The sequence below is a fragment of the Abramis brama genome (genome assembly GCF_963993115.1).
Source record: "Abramis brama genome assembly, chromosome: 6".
NCBI classification, from domain to species: domain Eukaryota; kingdom Metazoa; phylum Chordata; class Actinopteri; order Cypriniformes; family Leuciscidae; genus Abramis; species Abramis brama.
The window spans coordinates 39135354-39158478 of NC_139968.1; the positions used below are offsets into that span (position 1 = coordinate 39135354).

The window sequence follows — 23125 nt, forward strand, 5'->3', positions numbered from 1 at the left end:
CACCTTTTCGAAAGAAATACAAACGAGGAGTAATGCACTAATGAGTTCGCCAACTAACTAGACATTTTGTGTGAAATGAATTTCAAGCTCTGGTGGTAGCTAGCCTTGTAGACGGAAGAGTGATTTCTCTTATAGGCAGATATGCGCTTTCTGGATTAGTGGGAGTGGCTTGCGGAGCTGTGCAATGTGGTGCATTGTGGGAGTTGTTGTCTTTCATACAAATGCGTCCTGAAGTTATTTTTTGTCTTTCCTCGGTCACGAAGGCACCAAATTCAAAATTTATTTTACATTTCGACTACATATATGACCCACTTTAAATAAAAAAACAATGTTCAAATGGGTGGAATGCCCCTTTAAAAAAAAAGAGATGCACAAGTATCACTGGATGATCCCATGATGTGAATCATGCTGTATATCACAAGTGTTTGCTCAAATAATGACCATTAATAGCATTTAAACAGTTTGTGTAAAGACAGTGTCATATCACACAAACGTTCATTGAGGGAAAATGTGTTACGCCCAAGAAGAGCCCAAGAGGCGAAACTCAATAGAACGCTCCATAGCAACAGTTGCCCCCATGACGTGACGGCGCGGCCGCCATTATGGACTGAAAACTGAAGGAAAACGCCGAAAAATAATGGGAGTCAATGGCACTGAAAAACTTAACATAACAAAAACTTAACATGACTTAATTTTTCTGGCCGTCATATCTAAATATGAAAACAATTTCAAATACATTAATGAGGATGACCGACGTTAAATGACGTTAAATGACAGAAAATATACGTCTATGTGTTGGTTATGCATGGCCTAATTACCCTTAGGAAAATAGTATTTTGGGACAAAATATTACTATAGAAGTACTATAAGACTACTATAGAAATACTATAGCGGCTCTAGGATATTATAGAGGTATTACAGAACATAACATACTTCTGTGATGTTCTGTAATACCTCTATAATATTTTAAAGCTGCTATAGTATATAGTAGTCTTATCGTACTTCTATAGTATGTCCCAAATTACTATAGTATTCCTATAAGATTACTATAATATTTTGTCCCAAAATACTATAAGATTCCTATAGTACTTTTTAGTAAGGTTATGTCCCCCACCGAATCGGCTTCATTAGCCTACCACTTACGGTTTGCAAAGATACAATTATAAAATTACTGCAAAACTTTAATCTATCAATATTTATGTTCTATTATGCATTTTCCTTGTTATATGACTAACAGAAATTCATGAAATAATATAGGCTATAGGCAGACACACAGTAATTAGATATAAGTAATAAGATATTTATTCAAATGTTGATTTTGAAATTAGTGAACATCACCATATATATGATTTGGAAAAATAAATAAATAAATAAAATTATAAATTAACATTTCTAAAGACAGTTAATATTTTACATAGAATATCACAAAAATATTAACAACTTGTTTTTTCAACATCTTCAGTGAAAGTGCACACAGTGAACGTTTCAATGGCAAGAACAAAAACAATCTGTGAATGTCCTATTACAGGCGGAAAGGTACAAAAAGATGTGCAATCTAGCAAGTGCACACATGAACTATAAACTACTAAAATGGATTTTGCCATTGACTGGCGCTAACGATTTCAGCAGCTTTCAGTCCATAATGGCGGACGCGCCTCCGCAGCGCCATCTACAGACTGTGTTACCCATAACACAACAGAGTTTCGCCTCTTGGGCTTCTATACTCTTTGTCTTCACATCTTCACTGCAGACGCTCACAAGTTCTCAGACTTGATTGATACTTTATCAGACACTGAACTATTGAAGAAAATGTTTCACACATTTGCTTTGTGCTGTTGCTGTCTGTTTGGTAAGTTTATGTTGTTTTAACAGTTGTGTGTTATTTATGTGGAGCTCTAATGAACATCAGTTGCATCATTTATAAATGAAGATTATTAACTTATGTACTTATGTACTGCGACTGATAAACTGTTACTATTGTGATTGCTTTATCTGTAAATTAAATTAATGCTTTTTCAATTACTGAATTCATTGAAATAAAATGAATTCTTTGATTTGAATATTTTTTGGCAATGTGTCATGTAGGTCTTAAATTTCTTAATCTTTATGGTCTTAAAATGTATTAAAAAGGTCTTTTGACTTACTGAAACCTGCAAGAACCCTGATTATATTAATCCAAAGACTTTGAAAACTGACCATGAGAAAAGCCTCTAACTTCTGTAGTGTCATGAATAATTTGTCCCTGTCATATGAATATGTGAATATGTCATGCAAGCAATGTCCAGATGCAGATATGAAACATCTCCACGCAAAAGCTTTTTATTTTTGCACACTGAGAGTACGTTTACATGACAACGATGTGCTAAAAACGGAAAAGGAGAACTCCATTAAGTCTCATGATATGTGAAGTAACAACATTTGAGCAGTAAAAAATTTAATTAATTTACATACATTTTCGTCATAACTTTACAAGCATGTTTGTCTAGCCTCAGGCTGTTGGTGACTGACGTCAAAGGGTTTGGAGTAATTAAGATGTTTTTATGTTTCTGAAAGAGTCTCTTCTGCTCACCAAAGCTGCATAAAAAATACAGTGAAAACAGTGAAATATTATTCCAATGTAAAACAGCTGTTTTCTATGTGAATATACAGTGAAGTGTAATTTATTCCTGTGATCAAAGCTGAATTTTCAGCATCATTACTCCAGTCTTCAGTGTCACATGATCCTTCAGAAATCATTCTAATATGATGATTTGATGCTCAAGAAACATTTGATTATTATCACTGTTAAAAACAGTTTTGCTGCTTCAGATTTTTGTTGAAACTGTCATGCATTTTATTTTTCAGAATTTATTTTTCAGAATTTATTTTTCAGAATTTATTTTTCAGAAACAAAAAGTTCAAAAGAACAGCATTTATTTAAAAAAAAAAAAAAAAAATTTTTATAAATGTCTCTAACACTTTTATGATCAGTGAATAGAAGTACTACAAAAATTAATGACCACAAACCTTTGAATGGTAATGTATCACAGTTTCCACAAAAATATTAGGAAGTAAAAAGTTTTCAGCATTGAAAAGGGTAGTGTGTTTGTGTGTGTGTGTGTGTGTTTGTGTGACTGTGTGTGTGAGTAAGTGAGTGAGTGAATGTGTACGTGTGTGTGTGTTATATGTAATAGTTTGTCTTATATAGAGGTGTGTGAGTCTGATGTTTGTGCAGTGTTAAATGTAAACTCACTATAGTTCATCAAGTGTGTGTGTGTTTCACAGGAGTGCAAGCCGCTTCTTCGGCCATGACTGTGACGATCCCACAGAAACGATATCAGATTGCCAGAGGTGATAATGTGACGATACCCTGCAGATTTACACCCCAGCCAGCGGGTCAGAGCGTCCAGATCACGTGGACAGCAGTTCCAGATGTGCCGGGAGATCCAGCGGTACTGAAACACACATCAGCTTCATCCAGCATCACTGATACTAGAGCTCATATCCATGTGTGTTCATGCTGTGCGCTCGCACTGTTTTTTTTTTCACAGATCAAAATCCTCATTTACAACAGTCTCGGTTCAATTAAGGTGCAGACGAAATATAAAGGCAGGGCGATACTATTACAAGATATCCTGAGCGGAAAAGCCGACCTGCAGCTCTTGAGAGTCACTAGTGCAGACACGCGTGTTTACGAGTGTGGAGTTGAGAATCTGGATAATGATGAGGACGGTGCGTCTGCCATGACCAGTCTCGTAGTCTTGGGTAAGACACACACACACACACACGTCTATATTACTAACAGGGGACTATCGCTCTACATTGGCCAAGAGGGGACTAGTGTTTCTGGTCATTTTGAAGAAACAAAAATGACATACAAAATTTTCTTTTAAGGTCTTTTATCATAATATAACTTTAAAAATGCATTTTTTTATTTTTAAAAAACATGCCAAGTGGGGACCTTTAACTCTGACCGATCTCTACAGGGGACTCCCATCGCCTGCAATGGAACTGTGTGTGTGTGAACAGTAAAGTGAACTAGCAGTAAAGTCTGTCTTCATTTTGTAACTATATATATATATATATATATATAGAGAGAGAGAGAGAGAGAGAGAGAGAGAGAGAGAGAGAGAGAGAGAGAGAGTTCAGATGCAAAAGTGCCATCTGAAAATTTCTTCTAGAATGGTCATTTTTATCAAGCTTGTATATTTAAGTTAAGTAATTTCACTTAAATGATAATTAATAGGTGATTTTCATTGCCATTTAAGTGAAATTACTGAACTTAAATGCACACACACACACACACACAGTTCCATTGCAGGCTATGGGAGTCAAGGTTTTTTTCGTAAACGAAAAATGAATCTAAAGACTAAAAACTAAAACTATTGGTCAAAAAACATTTTCGTAAACTGAAATAAAATAGAAATTTCAACAAAAATGAAAAACTAAAACTAAACGAAACTAACGACACTTACTGAAAAACTAACTGAAATAAAATAATATTTAGAAAAATTAAATAATCGTATTCGTAATTAAGAAGCTCTCATCCTGTAGCCTACCGGACAATCACTTTTTTCCATTCCACTGCGTTACTTTATTTTGTTAATTAATGTCTGGTCTGAATAGAACATTTGAATATGAGTATAACTATGAGTATATGATTTTAAACAATGCAATAGACAAAAAGCATAAATGTATCAATACAAGAATAATTTTTGAAAGGATTAATCATAGAAATAACCTTAAAGAATAATCATAATTTTTTTTCCCCCTTTTCTTATCCACCATGTTTAACAAGATTTCATTTTTAATATGAATGAGTATGAATGAGTAATTTGTAGTTATCATAGTTGCATATGTTTGGTTCTTTGTTCATCCTCAAACTTTTTATTATTAAGAGGTTTTCACAAGAGTTAACTGTAAACTGCAAACATTAAACTTTGCTGAAATTAATTGTCTTTAACTGGAAGTGTTGTTAACTGCTAAACTAATACTAAAGCTAAAACTGAAACTAAATATATAAAAACTAAATAGAAATGTGTTCACAAAATAAAAACTAAAAATAACAAAACCATTAATGAAACTAACTAAAACTAAACTGAAATTTATTGGAAATTTGAAAATATTAAAATAAAAACTAATTTAAAAATGCCAGACTACAATAACCTTGATGGGAGTCCCGTTGGATAGGTAGACATCGGTCAGAGAGTCCCCTCTTGGCCAGTGTAGAGCGATAGTGCTCTGTTAGTTATATATACATGTATGTGTGTGTGTGTGTGTGTGTGTGTGTGTGTGTGTGTGTGTCAGGGTTCGTACGGGTGCTTGAAATCCTTGAAAGTGCTTGAATTTTGATGTTGTGTTTTCAAGGTTTGAAAAGTGCTTGAATTTTAGATAAAATGCTTGAAAATGCTTGAATTTGTAACTGTATTTCTTTTACAAGAAATATCTTTCTGACGAAATAGTTCTTTATTAAATGGAGAAAAAAATGTAGCCCTTCAGAATCAGATACAGATTGATATACAGATTGATTTGCGTTACGCTGGCCAGAGCAAAAGTAGGCGGAGTTTTCATTTTGATATCCGCGGTTGTTTGGATGCACCGTTTTTATTGGCCACGCAGCGGCAACAGTTGAACTATTTTAAACTTTGACCGCGGCATGCACGCGAGCTCGCTGAGCTCCGCTTTGGTCCGAGTCGCGCGGCGCAAGCCATTGAAATATATCGGTTTCATTTCATAGCGCAGCGCGGTCCGCGTCCTAAAGGGCCATTAGTGACTGAGAGTACTTGGTGTGATAATGTAATGTAAGTATTGCATGTCCGTTATGTCACGTTCATTTGTGGAATATGCAGTGAACATTGCCAAAATTACAGAACTGTAACGTGCAAATTAACCTGCAAACGTTAGCCCAGTGCATAACAACAGTCGCTGATTGCTGAACTGAAATCAGTCAGTGTCATAAGTAGTATACTGTTACTGTAAGGGTTAGGATGGCCCTATGCAGTATTTACACTGCTCTATTCCAGTAAACGTATTAGCTAACGTTGTGTCTTGGCCCAAGACATCTTGGCAATGAAATACATTTATCAGGCAGGTGCCTGTGCACTCAGATATTGTTCAAACCTTGTCTATATCAAGAATGTGTCCCAAAACGGGAAGGCCTGTCAAATATTTCTGTTCAAATCTTCAAGTCTTCATATTTGAAATTAATTCAGTTTTTACAGCCTATAAATCACATTATCTGGTAAGCAATATTTGGACATTAATATAATGAAAAGTATATTATTCATATAGCTATATACTTAGTGATACATTTTGAAGAATACAACTTGTGATTGGCTTAAATATTAGGGCTGCACAATATATCGAAATATTGCAAATGTTTATATTACAATATGCATAATTGCTTGCATATCGCAATGGCTTGCAATAACTGGGGTCATGAACAAAAGACAAAGAAAATCACTCACTGCTTTTGGCTGAATAGGCTAACTTTTGTAGCTTTAATAAGAATCAGTATATTTAATTCATGCAGTGAAAACTAAGCAGTGTTTATTTTTACATTTGATTAATCAGTTTCTGTTGTTAAATAAACCTAATGTAGGATAACCTGAACCCCTAAACCCCAGTGATGTTAAAATAACACTTCTTATGCTACAGTAAAACACTGATGTTCACTGTCATGAAGTTGTAGGGATATTTTCTTATCACAAAAAGAATGTGAAACACGTATGTGTAGGTTATATCATTTTAAAGATAATTTAAGTTAATTTGACACACTTTAAGCATTATCGTATCGCATATTGAATATCACATTATTTAATGAGTTATCGCATATCTAATTTTTCTTCAATATCGTGCAGCCCTCTGCTATTATGAAACATTTGGCTGTTTATCTCTTTTGATGTGATAAAAACACTAAATAATAATTTTAACTATGTATTAGTATGTAATTTACGGTAGTGTAAGGTGCTGGAAAAAGCTTTAAAATGGACCTGGAAAGTGCTTGAAAAGTGCTTGAATTTGACCTTGGAAAAAGTGTACGAACCCTGGTGTGTGTGTGCAATGGCACATAACAATGGCAAGTAAATTGTTAGGGACTGCATAACCAAGCATAGAAAGTATCTATGAAGAGAGAGCGTTAAATAAGAAAAATAATATTATGAATTATTTTCATGAATGATATGCTTTTGAACTGTTGCCGCCGTCTGTATTTTTTACCCGCGTTGAATGAAAAACAGGTTTAAATGGTCTTTCCTCAAAAAATTATTTTATTAAATATTATTATATATTAAATACAAATATTTAACTGAGCCTTTAAATCTCCTTTATAAACGCTTTACAAGGCATAACTAGTCCTCACTTTAGATGAGCTCACAAACTGACCACTACTAAATGCTTTATAACTACCTGAATTAACCCTGAATTACAGTAGAAATACATGTTAATAAACCATTTATTAACACACTAAGTAACTATTACTATATGTCTGAATAATAAGATGTATGAATGTACATTGAAATAGTTTATTAATCATTTACTTACACATTCTAAGTGATCTTATGAACCACTGACAACTCCTAAACAACTGGTTTGTAAATAATGCTATATTTCATTTACAAATGATAAATTTATCATTAATAAAGTATGAAAATACAATTATTAAACACATTATAGATATGCTTTTAAAACAAGAATAAAGCATTTATAGCTGTATTTATAAACTGCTTATTAATGTCTATTAATGCTTTATAAATGAATTAACTGTTTACTAATGCTTAACTAATGATTAATATCGTGGAGTTATTATAAAGTGTTACTGAAAGTTCCTGAACTAAGCAGCTCTACAGTCTCAGAGCCTCTCTAGGACAGCAAGCCATTCAAACAATAGAGAACTATGAACGACGTGTGTTAATGGGCCATTGCAGTTCCTGCTCCAGCTTACAGGAGCGCTGCTGAGTATGGACTTAAACACACACACACACACACACACACACGTGTAGGTCCCCACTTGGTCAAAAATGTAAAAAATTCACCAGAGCGTGTTTTAGCTGATTTTAACATGTTTTAAAGCATGACCAACAGGGGACTTGACAAATGTCCCCACTTGGCTCAGCGGTTCCCTGTTGGTGAGTGTGTAATGACACCAAGGTCCCCACTCAGGTAGACGAGTACACACACACACACACACACACACACACACACACACAGATCTGCTGGACACTTCAGAGAGATGCTTATGGAGAATGTTTTAGCAAAACAGACTCCGACAGAGTGATCAGGACTCGACTACTTGCCACATAATAAATACCCAGCAAGCAATTCTGCTTTTAGAAGACGTCTAACAGCGTCTAAAACAGCCCTGATGTCTGAAACAAGGCAAAATTTGGGCTGTCAGTGAAAGTTTAATAGACGTCTAAACCATCGCCCAAGATGACTAGTCTATTCTTGGGCGATGGTTTAGACGTCAGGGCTGTGTTTGGACGCTATTAGACGTCTTTTAAAAGCAGAATTGCAGAATTGTTGAAATATTAAATTAGCTTATTAAACGCAAAGCTTCCGCGAAGAAAAACAGTTCCTTGTGAGTGGCTTTGAGCCTAGACGAAAAAATAAGTTCAAACAAGACCGACATTTAAAGGGATACTTCAGGATTTAGCATTAAGCTTTGTATTAGTAGAAAACCTGTAGTATTTTCAAAATTACCATGCTTTCCTCACTCATGTCCCCCTGAGACGAGAGATTTATGTATTTTTTGTCTGGAAAAAATCCTCCGATGACGCAACAATCGTCCTTTTGCGCCATCGGAGGATTTTTTGGCCAGAGGCGAGAGACTACAGCCAGTAGGAGGAGCTGTTCTGCATGTGTTTTCAGCCCGCCCATAGAGGGTGGGATCTCACTCACAGAATGTACACACAGTCAGCCGTCTTTTATTGGAAGCTAAGCTAGCAGGCTCTTGTTCTGTGGAGAAAGCTGAGTAGTAGGAGAAAGCTGAGTATTAGGGGTTACCATCCTCTTTTTCCCGGACATGTCCGGCCGCCGAGATCGTCCAAAATGTTCGGGATTCGGCTTTAGCTTTCTGCAATCGCCATTCATTGTTTACATGCACAGCTTTTGTTTCAATCTAACTGAATTCATTCCGATTGGTGAATCTGAATGTAGTGTTTACCTGAACGCTAAACAAGTGATCGGTTGATGTGCGTTTTAACATTGCTAAGAAAATTCCCGCTCCTCCGTGAGAGATACGAGACCGCTGCGTCTCAGTAATCACACCACCAGCCTCGCGCTGTTCTCCCGCGGCCCTCAGCCTCGTTCTGCTCGCCACAGTAAACATGATGAATTGCGACTGTAGAACACAAAAGCCGAATCCCGGACATTTTGGGCGATCTCGAAATCCTGGGCAGACTCTTCACGGAGACTCACTAGTAGCTTAGCTTTGTTGTTTAACTGCTCTCTAACCGGTAGGCGTGGAATGAGACTACAGTTCCTAGCCATATCAGCCTAGAAAAATCGCAACTTTTAATTTTCCGTCTGTCTTAGTACACAATGTAACTACAGAAGAGTCAAGTTTTAAATAGGAAAAATATCTAAACTCTTTGGTCATTTTTTTGAGAGAGATGCTAATGGTCTTGTCCGATTCAATGATCTATGCTAAGCTATGCTAAAAGTGGTACCGCCAGACCCGGAGATCGGCTGAATGGATTCGAAAACGGTAAAACTCAACTGTTTAACTCTGGGGGAGTTGTAAAATGAGCCTATTTCAAAAAAAAGTGGAGTATCCCTTTAAGATGCCAGACATGATGAATGAGCTTCTGTCATCTCATGTTGTTAAAACTGTTTTTCATTTTTATTTCTTATGTGAAGCAGAAAATTAGATAATTTTAAATTCATGAAAGAATAAAGTCAACTTGTTGAAAATCTAATTTAATTTATCATTTGTTTCTCCAGAAGTCCACACCCCCTTTTGTGATTCAGTTGAAGCTGTGCTGCGATTGGTCGTCACTGCGCTGATGGGCGTGGCTTCTGTGCTTGCTGTTGTTCTTCTGGTCAATGACGTCAGAGCTTCAAGAGGTAAAATGAAGAAAACAGAAGAAATATAAAAAAAATTGTGGCATATATTGTATTTTTAATCGTAAAGATAAAAATATGTGTGGTCTAATTGTTTAGTGATGGTAAAACAAAGCTTTGCTTTCCTATTCTCTCCATCTGAGGCTAAAACTGTGAATATTCTTGAACATTTCATTTTATTCTTTAATGCATCCCATTTCAATTTTTTTATTTTTTTTTATTACATTGTTTTATTTTTTTCTTAATGTATGTTATGTTGCCATTTTAATTTCCTTTCATAAATGTATATGCAGCAACTCCACAAATACAAATGTAAAAATATTTGTCACACCAATAAATCACTGTAGAGTTTAACAGAATATTACCTACCGAACTGATATACAGCTATGATCATAAATATGCTTATATTATAACTGAAGGGGAGTCATAATAAGAATGAATTCAGACTCAGATTGAATGACGGTTGAATGAAAACACATTTAAAGCATTAAGCAGTTTTTTTTTTTTTTTTTTTTCTCCATAATGATTTCACTAAAATAGTTATAAGCCATTAACCAAACCACCAACCTTCAGTATGAATCTCAGCAGTACAGGTTTGGTCTAAAGAAAAAAAAAGGATAAAGACTGCTTGACGTATTTTTTCAATATTTACATAGTATAATATTAGTAAATGTATCTCTCTCACACGTGTCCCACATTGTCCTGCAAAATCACATCAACATGCAGTAACAGAGCGATAACCAGCCGCTGTTCTTCTGGTCAATGATGATCAATAACAGCAGATAACACTGAATTTGGCCAGTTATTTTGAATCTGTTTTATTTTGTACTGTAAATCTATTAGTCTACAATAAGACTGTCCTGGAAATATTTAGAAATCTGCATTAATGATATTCATATTCATGATAGAAATGTGTGCATTTGATGTGCTTTATGTATTTTTCTCTCTCTTTCTGTCATCTAATGTAAATAATATGATTGTGTTATCTTGTGGCATTGAATAAAAAAAACATCCATCAGATGTCATACATATTGTGAGTTTTAATCTATAATAGTGATTTACATGTATTAATTTTAGATGCTTTTCTCCAAAGTGACTGTATTGTGTATGATGGGTCTGGTGGACAAAACTAGAATTTTCATCAATATTTCATTTAATTTCCATCCATTTTATATTTCTTTGCCAGTTACACAGTTTCTTATTTTACGTTTCATTGGTTTGCACATTGTAACAATTCATAATGTAATAACCGCACTAATGTAGAATCTGCACATAATGTAATAAGTATTACATTATTATTGTAATACAATGCTCATATTGTAATAATTTTCTCAAAATGTAATAAAATCTTGAGCTCATAATGTAATAACAATTATTAGCTTTATGAGAAATGTATTACATTATAAACTTACCAAAAATATTGTCATATTGTCATAACTGTAAGGGGCGTTTTAATCATAAAAACATTGGTTTTCCCTTACAGTATATTTTTGGACTTATTCTTAAACTACCTACGAAATGCACCAGATTTAAATATTCATGCAATCATTACTATTATCATTATTATTATTATTGATTTATTCAAAAAAGTGGACACTAACAACACTGTATACAAAGTATAGCTTATGTTGTAAAAAATTACTCACAGTTTCAATATAGCAAAAAAAAAAAAAGTAATGAATATTATGCTTATAAAATCACTAAATAAATAACACTGGAACAGTTAAAGCAGCCGCATCTATGGTTTAAGACCCATAGTAACTCAATGCATCATGTCAAAACGTTTGTAGGTGGATGAGATTGAAAGCTGGTAAATCCCACGGGAGGAAATTCAACTTCCGATCATTTAACTAATGTCTCGAAAGGCGGAACTACTGGATTCAGGGCGTCAACATGATTCCCAAAGAGATAATCCACTAATGATTCTTACTTAGTTATAAAGTCTCTTTATTGATGTTAAGTCGGTTAGGTATAAAAATATGAATAGTAAGAAAACTGTGTCGCAGTCAGATCGTAGACCTGTTGCTAAACGGAGCGCTGGAGGCTAATAGACTAGACGGATTTCAGAAAAATGGCCTTCTATAAGAAGTGAGGAGCATTTATGGGTACAAGTCGGGAACCGGCCTACCTTACATATTTCAAGGGTGCTGAGTCCAAAAAAAAAATGGTACCCAAGCGAAATTTTGAGTTTTTTACCTTCTAATTTGCATATCAAAATGGCCGCCAAATTGCCTATCTTGCTCAGTCGTTGGACCATTTTCCCCTAGTTTTTTTGTCAATCAAGATGAGGAAATTAAGTTTCTAGATCGATAGTCAAGGGTCAGAGCAAAGATATAATGGAGGCTCACTGCCTTTTTTATGTATATATATATATATATATATATATATATATATGCAAAATACCAACTTTTAAGGTGAAATTAAGCATTATTTGTGTCATTTTTTAAGGCCGACATACATATTCAATCAATATCACTCTTAAATGTTCCCAGTGTATATATGATATGTGATGTATTCCTTATTACATAATAACTAAGAAAAACACCATTGCAAGTTGTCTGAGATTTAATTTTTTTATGCAAATTAAGCAATTGTTCTCTAAATTCTAAGATGGGAAAAACCCAGGTGAATAGGGAAAAAAACACCATGAAACTTCCCTTGAACAGATCTACAGATCACATCTTGTTTCTGTATATTTTTGCTTCCGTGTCTCTGAATGTGCGCATATGGCAGCCTGTTTCATTTACCTCACACACACACACACACACACACACCAGGGTTATAATCGTTAACGAAAACTAACGAAGAAAACTAGGTGGGAAAAAACATTGTTGTTAACTGAAATAAAAATAAAAACGAGGCATTACAAAAAAACGATAACTAACTAAGTAAGGGATAATGTAGGCGGTCGTTATAGCGAATAACAAGCCCGACAGGCTGAACGGGACCCCGACGCGAAGCGGAGGTACATTTGGTCCGTACGTAATGTATTACGTACGACCACCTATCTATACATTATCCCGCTTATTACATGGCTACAAAATAAATAATTAAATAATTAATTTGACACAAATTATTGATTTAAAAAGGAGTTTATTGATTTAAAAACGACTGTATTGCTTCCGCCAAAAGAAAATAGTATATGTGGTTGGCAAAACTAACTAAAATAAAACACAAATGTAACACATGTCGTACCACTCACGCAGAGCAGTCTCTCTGCACTCACGGCCTGATCCCCTCCCTCCTCTATACTGGTGCCTGTTCAGTAGAGCCCCTTTCACACAGCGCGATGATCCCGGCAAATTTCAAACGCTTTCTGTGTGAACGCAAACACAACCCAGGATTGATGCCGGCATCGATGCCGGGTTGGGGACCTAGTAACATTACCGTGTTCAGTCCCAGAATGTGCGCTGTGTGAACAGAAGCCGTAATAATGCCATGTCGTAGTGATGACGCTGAAGCCGGGATCGTTCGCCCGCTAGTGAAACGGTACGTGTTGAATTCACAGATGTGGCCCGGATCTGGGCCGACACTATGTTGCTGTCTGGGTGGGATCTTCTGAAGTCTATATAGAGACGCAAATAAGCTGTTTAAACTGGACGCGTCAAAGCGAACGTTCTTTCACTCCTTCATTTGTCCTGTTGTCGACAGACTCAAGCGTGTGGAGTTTGTCAGAAACTGAACTCACATCTGTATACTGTATCAGTCTAGACACCATCAGTTGTTATAATGGGTTCTATTTGCTTTCACGATGCTCGCATGCAGTGTAGGCAAATCTGCTGTTAAAGGGATAGCCTAGTTCACCCAAAAATGAAATTTAGCCCATGATTTACTCACCCTGAAGTCATCCTTGGTGTATATGACAATCTTCTTTCAGACGAATACAATCAGAGTTATATTAAAAAATGCCCTGGCTCTTCCAGGGTCTTCCAACACCATAAACGTGCATCTATCCATGATAAAAGGGCATCTGTCCATCATAAAAGTGCATCTATCCATGATAAAAGTGCATCTGTCCATCATAAAAGTGCATCTGTCCATCATAAAAGTGCATCTATCCATGATAAAAGTGCATCTGTCCATCATAAAAGTGCATCTATCCATCATAAAAGTGCATCTGTCCATCATAAAAGTGCATCTGTCCATGATAAAAGTGCATCTGTCCATCATAAAAGTGCATCTATCCATGATAAAAGTGCATCTGTCCATCATAAAAGTGCATCTATCCATGATAAAAGTGCATATATCCATGATAAAAGTGCATCTATCCATGATAAAAGTGCATCTGTCCATCATAAAAGTGCATCTATCCATGATAAAAGTGCATCTATCCATGATAAAAGTGCATCTATCCATGATAAAAGTGCATCTATCCATGATAAAAGTGCATCTGTCCATCATAAAAGTGCATCTGTCCATCATAAAAGTGCATCTGTCCATGATAAAAGTGCATCTGTCCACGATAAAAGTGCATCTGTCCATCATAAAAGTGCATCTGTCCATCATGAAAGTGCATCTATCCATGATAAAAGTGCATCTGTCCATCATAAAAGTGCATCTATCCATGATAAAAGTGCATCTGTCCATCATAAAAGTGCATCTATCCATGATAAAAGTGCATCTGTCCATCATAAAAGTGCATCTATCCATGATAAAAGTGCATCTGTCCATCATAAAAGTGCATCTGTCCATGATAAAAGTGCATCTATCCATGATAAAAGTGCATCTGTCCATCATAAAAGTGCATCTGTCCATCATAAAAGTGCATCTGTCCATGATAAAAGTGCATCTGTCCACGATAAAAGTGCATCTGTCCATCATAAAAGTGCATCTGTCCATCATGAAAGTGCATCTATCCATGATAAAAGTGCATCTGTCCATCATAAAAGTGCATCTATCCATGATAAAAGTGCATCTGTCCATCATAAAAGTGCATCTATCCATGATAAAAGTGCATCTGTCCATCATAAAAGTGCATCTATCCATCATAAAAGTGCATCTATCCATCATAAAAGTGCATCTGTCCATCATAAAAGTGCATCTATCCATGATAAAAGTGCATCTGTCCATCATAAAAGTGCATCTATCCATGATAAAAGTGCATCTGTCCATCATAAAAGTGCATCTATCCATGATAAAAGTGCATCTGTCCATCATAAAAGTGCATCTATCCATGATAAAAGTGCATCTGTCCATCATAAAAGTGCATCTGTCCATCATAAAAGTGCATCTATCCATCATAAAAGTGCATCTGTCCATCATAAAAGTGCATCTATCCATGATAAAAGTGCATCTGTCCATCATAAAAGTGCATCTATCCATGATAAAAGTGCATCTGTCCATCATAAAAGTGCATCTATCCATGATAAAAGTGCATCTGTCCATCATAAAAGTGCATCTATCCATCATAAAAGTGCACCTGATAGATTGTAATCTTTAATCACGCTTTGATGGACTTCCAAAAAAATATAAACACTGACTCCCATTATAAAGCTTGGAAGAGCCAGGACATTTTTTAATATAACTCTGACTGTATTCGTCTGAAAGAAGAATGTCATATACACTTATCCCTTTAAGAGACTGAACGCCAGTGGGCGGGGCCTATGGTGTGATGATGTATAACTATTCGTTGATGTCCTACTCTGGAGGCGGGAATATGCAAATGTATCTGCTTGTGTTACATCACGGATCCCGCAATATCAAAATGAGCAGTTTTAGGAGCTTGATTAAATAAATGCTTTGTTTATAAAATCTATAACTTCAGCATCATTAGTATCTGTACGTTTAGTTGCAATGACTCATGGTAGGAAGTCTCATGGTTTGCTGGACAAGATCTCTGTTACACACAGTGTCGCACAAGTTTGATCCCTGTCTGAGAAACTCTTTCTGTTTGTTCTCCAGGTCAGTTTGTTGAGAAAGATGAAATCATGTCATTATTAGTGACGGTAGGACAACCTGTGACGCTACACACTGATATCACTGAAATACAGGATAATCAGCGGATATGCTGGAAGTTTGCTGACTCCAAAGAATGCAGTTGCGCTGAATTTACTGTCATCGCTAAATGGGATAAAACACATGATGAGGAATACTTATTTAATGAAGAAAGATTCATAGACTGTTTGAAACTGGATCACAAAACTGGATCTCTCACCATCACTAACATCACACCTAATCTCGATGGACATTATAAACTCCACATCACCAGCGAGACACAGAAGATCTCAAAGACATTCAGTGTTGTTGCTCTTGTGAGTTGGTTGAGTCTTTTAAAGTCATAATTGTCTTACTGAAGTCTGTAACTGATCAACTATTATATATGGCCAATGTGAATGTGAAGAAGAACCCCTAAAGGGACGTGGTGGTGGTGGGAAAATTTGGGATGGGAGAAAGAAATATTTTTCAAATCTTCCCTCGCAAAAACTGTTGTGAGCTCGGACAGAGACTTTAATGTCCCGCTGGGAATGTTTCAGAGCTCCATATGGAGCGTTTCATAGTGTTTGAACTTGGACTCAAATATAAAGAAATGCAGTCAGTGCTTAACTCAAGGAGTTGTCCACCACCATGTCCCTTTTAGAGCCTCTGTAGAAACCATCTTTTCGAAATCGAGACCCATGATGATTGATGATTAGATTAACGGGAATATTAATTCAAACACTTTCCCTGTTTTTACCTTTGATGCTTCTTTGTTTTCTAACAGGTTCCAATAAAAAGAGAGCGCAAACCCCAGAGGAGACTAACCTGTCCATATTAATGCAGGAGGACCATAAACACTGGATATCCACATTTGAATTCCAAGAAACATTTCTATTTTTACAACCATCTAAAATCCTAAGTGACAAAATAAGTAAAGTTAAGCATGCAATAAAAGCCGACTTAAGAGAGTGTATGTTTTGTCACACTTAATGGTCAGGAGTTTCTACAGTACTATAATAACCAACAGTATTATAAACCGCTGAACTCTTATCACACTAGTATGAAAAGGCAAGATGAAGTGCCTCTTTGAGTCTCTGCCATATTTGTTTTTCTACTGTGTAAAAAAAAAAGGTGGTGGTGGGGGGGGGGGGGGGGGGGATTCTCCATGATTAATAATTTATTGTTTACATTTTATGAATTTTTTTTTCCAATGCAAACTCAAGGTGCCCTGGAAAGGCAACATACAAAAAAGTATTTGTGTTTTTCACTGTATAATTAGGAAATAGTTAGGCTGTTTAGTTTTTAGTTACTTTTTTTCTGATGAAATGTTCTTGATGATCATTGTTTTTCCATCCAAGAAAAGGTACATCTGGGGGAAGAAATATATTACCAGATGTTGACAACTTGTTTCGGAAAATCAAATCAACTGCAGTTGTTTAATGCGTTCATGCTTTTTAGCATGTATAGTTGTAAAACAATATTTGTAATATATATACACTTTAAACTTTTTTCTTTCTTTAAATTTTTTCATTAAATATATTTTCTAAATAAATATGTGATGGTTGTTTGTATGATAAGAGCCCCTAAAGGGAAATGGTGATGGAAAAAATATTAGATGGAAGGAAAAATTTGACCATTGCGTTTTCTCGCAAATGTTTTGTGTTCTCCCGAAAAACATTGAGCTCCCTGGCAAAAAAACACACAGAAGTTTGATAATGCGTTGAAATGCAAATCAAATTGAATTGTCCTTTGAAAATTGCATTTCACATATTGAAATAAAAAAAGATTGTAAAAAGAAAGAAAAAACATTAATGTCGTGTGAAGAAATAAGTCTGTGTACAATTAATTTATTCGGTTTTTCAATGAGTGAATGCAAAGTTTCTCAGGGGAATGCAAAACATTTGTGATTAAAGACAGCATTTTACCAAATAATTTTTCCTCCCATCTAATTTTTTTTTTCTTTCATTACATCACATATGTGTACTCAATGTTCACAACACACTATTCGGGCAAAAATATGAAAAATAATAGTTCTCTCTTGAGAGAAGTTTTTCCACAAAACAAAAGTTTTGTGTAAAATATAATGATGATGATAATAATAATAATGACTATTTATGTTATTAAATACTTACATTTATAGAGGAAATAGTGTTATTAGCCTATAGTAGGCTAATATTTTTTATTTTGTTTATTATTTTATATCAGCTAGTCGAGAGATTTAGATGATGACAGGAAAATTTTGTATTTTCAAATGCTCAACCAAAACGGGTGGATTTTGTTTGTATTGTGATTAGTGATATTGGACTATGTAAACATAACTGACTTAATGTTAAGCAAGAGGTGTTATGCAGTGGCGGCGCCAGGGTGGAGCTGTGGTGCTGTAGCTCCCCTTATAATAGCCATAGCACCTGCCCAGCACCCCCAAGAAATGTCTGTAATTTATTATATTTATATTTTAATTTCATGTTTGAATAGTCTTTTTCATGTTCTTAAAAATAGGAATTAAATAATAATTTAAAAATCGCAAGCGGATGCGCGCGGGGCGGGGGCGGGCGCCGTGAGCGCTGAGCGAGCAGGAACGAGTAACGTTAGTGAGTTGTCGTCAAAAAAGATGGATAAAGCAAAAAAGCTGTCGGGGACTAAAAATAGAAAAAGAAAGAGGGAAAAGGAGATGGCATGTCAATTGTTGCAACAGCAGCTACTGTAAATAAGTGGATGGTGAAAGGCAACAGGTAGGATTTAAAGTGTGACGTCCAGGCATAGACTGGCTATCGGGACTACCGGGAGATTCCCGGTGGGCCGACGTGCTTTTTGGTCCGATACATCTCATACTTTTTTTTTTTTTGTCTTAACGGCCCATAAAACTCGTACATCGGCGGCCCATTCGTTTTGTTTTGCTTAATTGTGTAAAGTGCCGGTGTAATGCATTGATCAAAAAAAGTCAGCGTTCGTTTTTTTCTGACACCCCATGAAACACGTAGATCAGCGGCCCATTGGTTCTTTTCTTGATTGACACTGGGCTGGCCCAATCACATCTTAAATATGAAGTATAGAAAAATATACTCTTTCAAGTATAGAAATTAGTACAAAACTAATAATGAAAGTTCCCACTGAGCAAGCGACGTCTGTGGACGTACAAAACAGCTTGATATCAAGTCCGCCCGTCCAGGCCATGATCTGAACGTCCATTGACAGCCAGAATTAGTCGATTAATGACACTGAGAAATTATGTCCAATCTGGCCATAATCTAAACGTCTACTGACAGCCAGAACTAGTTCAGAAAAGACGTTCATACTGGCTATAATCTGGACGTCCATTGACATCCAGAAACAGTCCATAAATGACGTGAATAAAGATGTCCAATCCGGCCATAATCTAAACTTCCACAGACAGCCAGAACTAGTTGAGAACAGACGTTCATACTGACTATAATCTGGACGTCCGTTGAAATCTAGAAACAGTCAATGACTGACAGCCAGAACTAGTTCAGAACAAAATGACAAACAATATCTGTAAATTAATTAACTGACTGTTAATTTACGGACTATATCATTAACTGTTAAATTGATCTTGCTGGTTAGACACCAACATGGTTCATGATGCACACATGGCCCTTTTAAGTCCTCCTGGGAAGTTTGTATTCATGAGGTTTTACTATTTGGGTTTTTTTTTATGTTTTAAATTAATTTATGAAGCCACTGTAAAATTTATCATTAGCCTACAAGTTATATTGTTATACTATAATACTGTCATATTTTGTGCAGGCATTAGCTTACTTCATTGTAAATAGAAAAGCCTGACAATATAACTGCTAAATACCCAAGTATTGTGGTATTCCACAATGTTTCTCACTGGCACTCATAACTCGAGATTGTGGATTAAAGAAAACCCCAAGCTTCCTACTCATATTTTCATCATTGTGGTGGCATTCATGTGTGTTCAATTTGTAAATACGATCTTTATGATACTAGGTATGTCTTGAATGCATCAATAGCTCTAGTTTAGGGACAATCCATACAAACAATCTTTACTAAACAGACTGTCACAGTGAGAAGATTTTTGTCCTTTATCAATGCTAAAGGCCTAACCACTGCAGTTAATACCATGCTGTTAAATAAAAGTCTGTAGACAAGTCTTAAGGTTAGGGTTAGGGTTAACCTTAACCCTTAATTTCTAACCCAGACCTGGTTTCACAGACAGGGTTTAGATAAAGCCAGGATTTGTCCTTAGTTCAATTTGGGTATTTAATTATAGCTTTTAAAAATGTGCCTTAGAAAAAAATAAACATTACTGGCGTGCATCTTGAGACAAAACAATGGCACTGCCATAAGATATGTCAGTACAAGTTGCTTTCAGGTAATACAGCTCAAACATGCATTTTAGTCTGGGACTACAGGCTTGCCTGTGAAGTGTGAAACCCGGGGGAATTATGTTGTAACTTGTATATAATTATGCCAATGTTACCAAAGTGTTGCGTTGGACAGAGGATTAACTCTAAACCTACAGGTTGTGTACCAGTGCCACACAGGGTGAAAAAGGATGTTGACATTATTAGGCATAAGAGTGTTTCTAAAGGAAAGGTCAAGAATTTGTGAAAGTGTAAAAGGGTCATTATGGGTCACATGAATGTAACTGTCACCACCATGATACCAATTCATTAGATTTTCATATAGATCTACATACAGAATTGTATATGAATATATGCAGTGTTTGCTCTGTTTAATATACTGTTTGCTCTATTAAATTGCACTTTATCAGAACAGTGGTAAATAAATATTATATATGGTCAGTTACTGTAAGTTCTTACAGTATTTTTAATCTTTCATTTTTATTGTTTAATTTTTAATCATGCACTGCAATGAAAAAAACAATTTAACCAATTGATTAAATATAACAGCCAGCCTACAAATACAACCAAATAAATAGCACATAATATATATATTATATATATATATATATATAAATATATATATATATATATATATATTTTTTTTTTTTTTCCTGTAATTGCAATGTTGCCACACTATTGGCTGTCTCTCCTAGCTGTTTTGAGCATGATTGGTTATTCTCTGTTTATTCTGACTGTCATCCAGGAATCTAGCCAATGACAACTATGCGCGCCTTTACCAGTGTTGCCAGATTGGGCGGTTTTGAATTTGATTGTGCGGGTAAAAAAGGGTTTGGGCGGGTGGACAAAATTTGGGCTGGTTTGGGGTCAGTTCGGCGGTTTTCAAACATCTACATTTTAAAGTCTAATTGGTTAAAAAACTAAACTAAAGTGTGCATGTAGTCCATAAAATCAGTCATCATGACATTACTGTACACACACGCCCATGCAGAGTCAGCTGGCGTTGGTGTTGACATCACCGACGAGCACGCACTTTTAGCCAATCAGCGATCAGCAGGCAGATGCGAATGAGCGTGATAAGTTGTCTGTATATTCCGTATATTCAAGTGATCGCTAATGCCAAAGTGATATAGCCTACTAAACAGTAAGTTGTATCTGCACAGTAAAGAGTGAGATAGTGAGCAACTCTAAAAACGTACATGTGGTGGGAGACAGGGGCGTAGCACCAAATGTTGGGCCCCGGTCACAGAACCAAGAGGTGGGCCCCTCACAACACCAATATATATCAATATATCTTTGTGGGGGCCCCCCCTTTGCCAAGGGCCCCTGTTACTCAGTTCCACTATTACCCCCTGTCTGACGCCCCTGGTGGGAGATATCGATGGTGACTATAACTCTGAGAGGAGAGAGCACAGTTGAATGACTTGAAATGAAATCAAATATGGGACGACTCCTGTCCATGGTCATGTGCACACTAGCCTAACCTTACCAGACATCGGCAACTTTTACACCGTCCAGACTGCACTATACTCGACCCTGACAGCTGCTGAAAAAGGTTTGAATCGATGAATCCGTTTTTACTGCTAAATTCTGCGTTATGTTCTGCAATGTGTACTTCCGAGGGTTAAAGTCATCGGTTCATTTCTTGATTGCCGTTTTGACAGTATTGTCATAAAATACACGTGAAATAGAGGCAGGACATGTAAACTCTGCTCAAATGCACTAGTTCAAACCCTCCAGACAAGCTTTATCTTCTTGAGTTTACAGGCCTAGCTGACCCAAAAATAAATGTCTTTCAAAATGAAAGTATTTTCAAACCTGTAGGCTATAACTTACTTTTGTGAAACACAAGAATTTTGGGAATAAAACAACTGTATTCATTGTAGCCTATGACAAAAATAAAAGGCATTTTTCAAGATATCTTAATTATGGTTTAAGATAAGAAACTCATACGATTTCGAACATATGGGTGAGTAAGCTACATAATAAGATAACCCCTTATTTTTTTATTTTTTTTGGATGAGCTGTTCTTTTAAAGGATTAGTTCACCTCAAAGTTGAAAATTGTGTCATCATTTACTCATTTATTGAGTTTTTTTTTTTTCCTACTATGGAAGTCAATGGGACCCAAGTCTGTCTGTTTACCAACATTCTTCAAAATATCTTTCTTTGTGTTCAGCAGAAAAGAAATTCATACAGGTTTAAAACAACTTATGGGTGAGTAAATGATGACACAATTTTCACCTTTGAGGTGAACTAATCCTTTAAGGACATTTGCTAAATTAACCATGTTTTTTATTATAGTGTAGAAACCATGTTTTTATAGTGGATTGATTACAGTAATTGTTTAAGTGAGTATAGGAGCAGGCTTCACTTAATAAACTTTTAGAGTGCTGGCCTGGATAATTGTAATACGTAAAATAGGAAAGAGGCCGCACTATGCATAAACTTTTATTTGCAAAAATGCGTTTCGGCGTGTGCAAACTAGAGGTGGGCGATACTCCAAATTTTGGTATCGATCCGATACCAAGTAAATACAGGGCCAGTATCGCCGATATCGATACCGATACTTTTTAATTTTAAAAGCATGCACTTGAACTTGTATGCACTTTCCTGTGCTAGAGCAGTGTGTCATGATTTATGAGGTGAATGCATCATTAATATGCTTAATCTGAAAATGTTTTCATGACTACTAAATATTTTGTGATTTGTGCTCTCAACTCGCCTGTAATTATTAGTCAGTGACTTTTAAAAAACTACCCTAATTATAGTAAAAGTACTATTGTACACTAGCCTACTGTTCAAAAGTTTTGGGTCTGT

The 23125-nt window shown here is 35.8% G+C and overlaps 2 protein-coding genes across 2 annotated transcripts in view; both read left to right on the forward strand.

Annotated features, from left to right (window-relative positions):
• LOC311084281 (uncharacterized protein) overlaps nucleotides 1-23125 on the forward strand; it is a 112603-nt gene that overhangs the window by 8993 nt on the left and 80485 nt on the right. The window lies entirely within an intron of this gene.
• Nucleotides 1746-11282, forward strand: LOC311084284 (coxsackievirus and adenovirus receptor homolog). Its single transcript, XM_084116219.1, has 4 exons — nucleotides 1746-1849; nucleotides 3265-3431; nucleotides 3531-3744; nucleotides 9922-11282. The coding sequence occupies exons 1-4, from the start codon at nucleotides 1810-1812 to the stop codon at nucleotides 10071-10073; spliced, it is 573 nt and encodes a 190-aa protein (XP_083972345.1). The 5' UTR covers nucleotides 1746-1809; the 3' UTR covers nucleotides 10074-11282.

Excerpts from the sequence above, each read along its gene's own strand:
- LOC311084284 (XM_084116219.1), top strand. The coding sequence starts at position 1,810 with ATGTTTCACACATTTGCTTTGTGCTGTTGCTGTCTGTTTG. Across the intron at positions 1,850-3,264 it reads GTGCTGTTGCTGTCTGTTTG|GAGTGCAAGCCGCTTCTTCG; the intron begins GTAAGTTTATGT and ends TGTGTTTCACAG. Across the intron at positions 3,432-3,530 it reads ATGTGCCGGGAGATCCAGCG|ATCAAAATCCTCATTTACAA; the intron begins GTACTGAAACAC and ends TTTTTTTCACAG.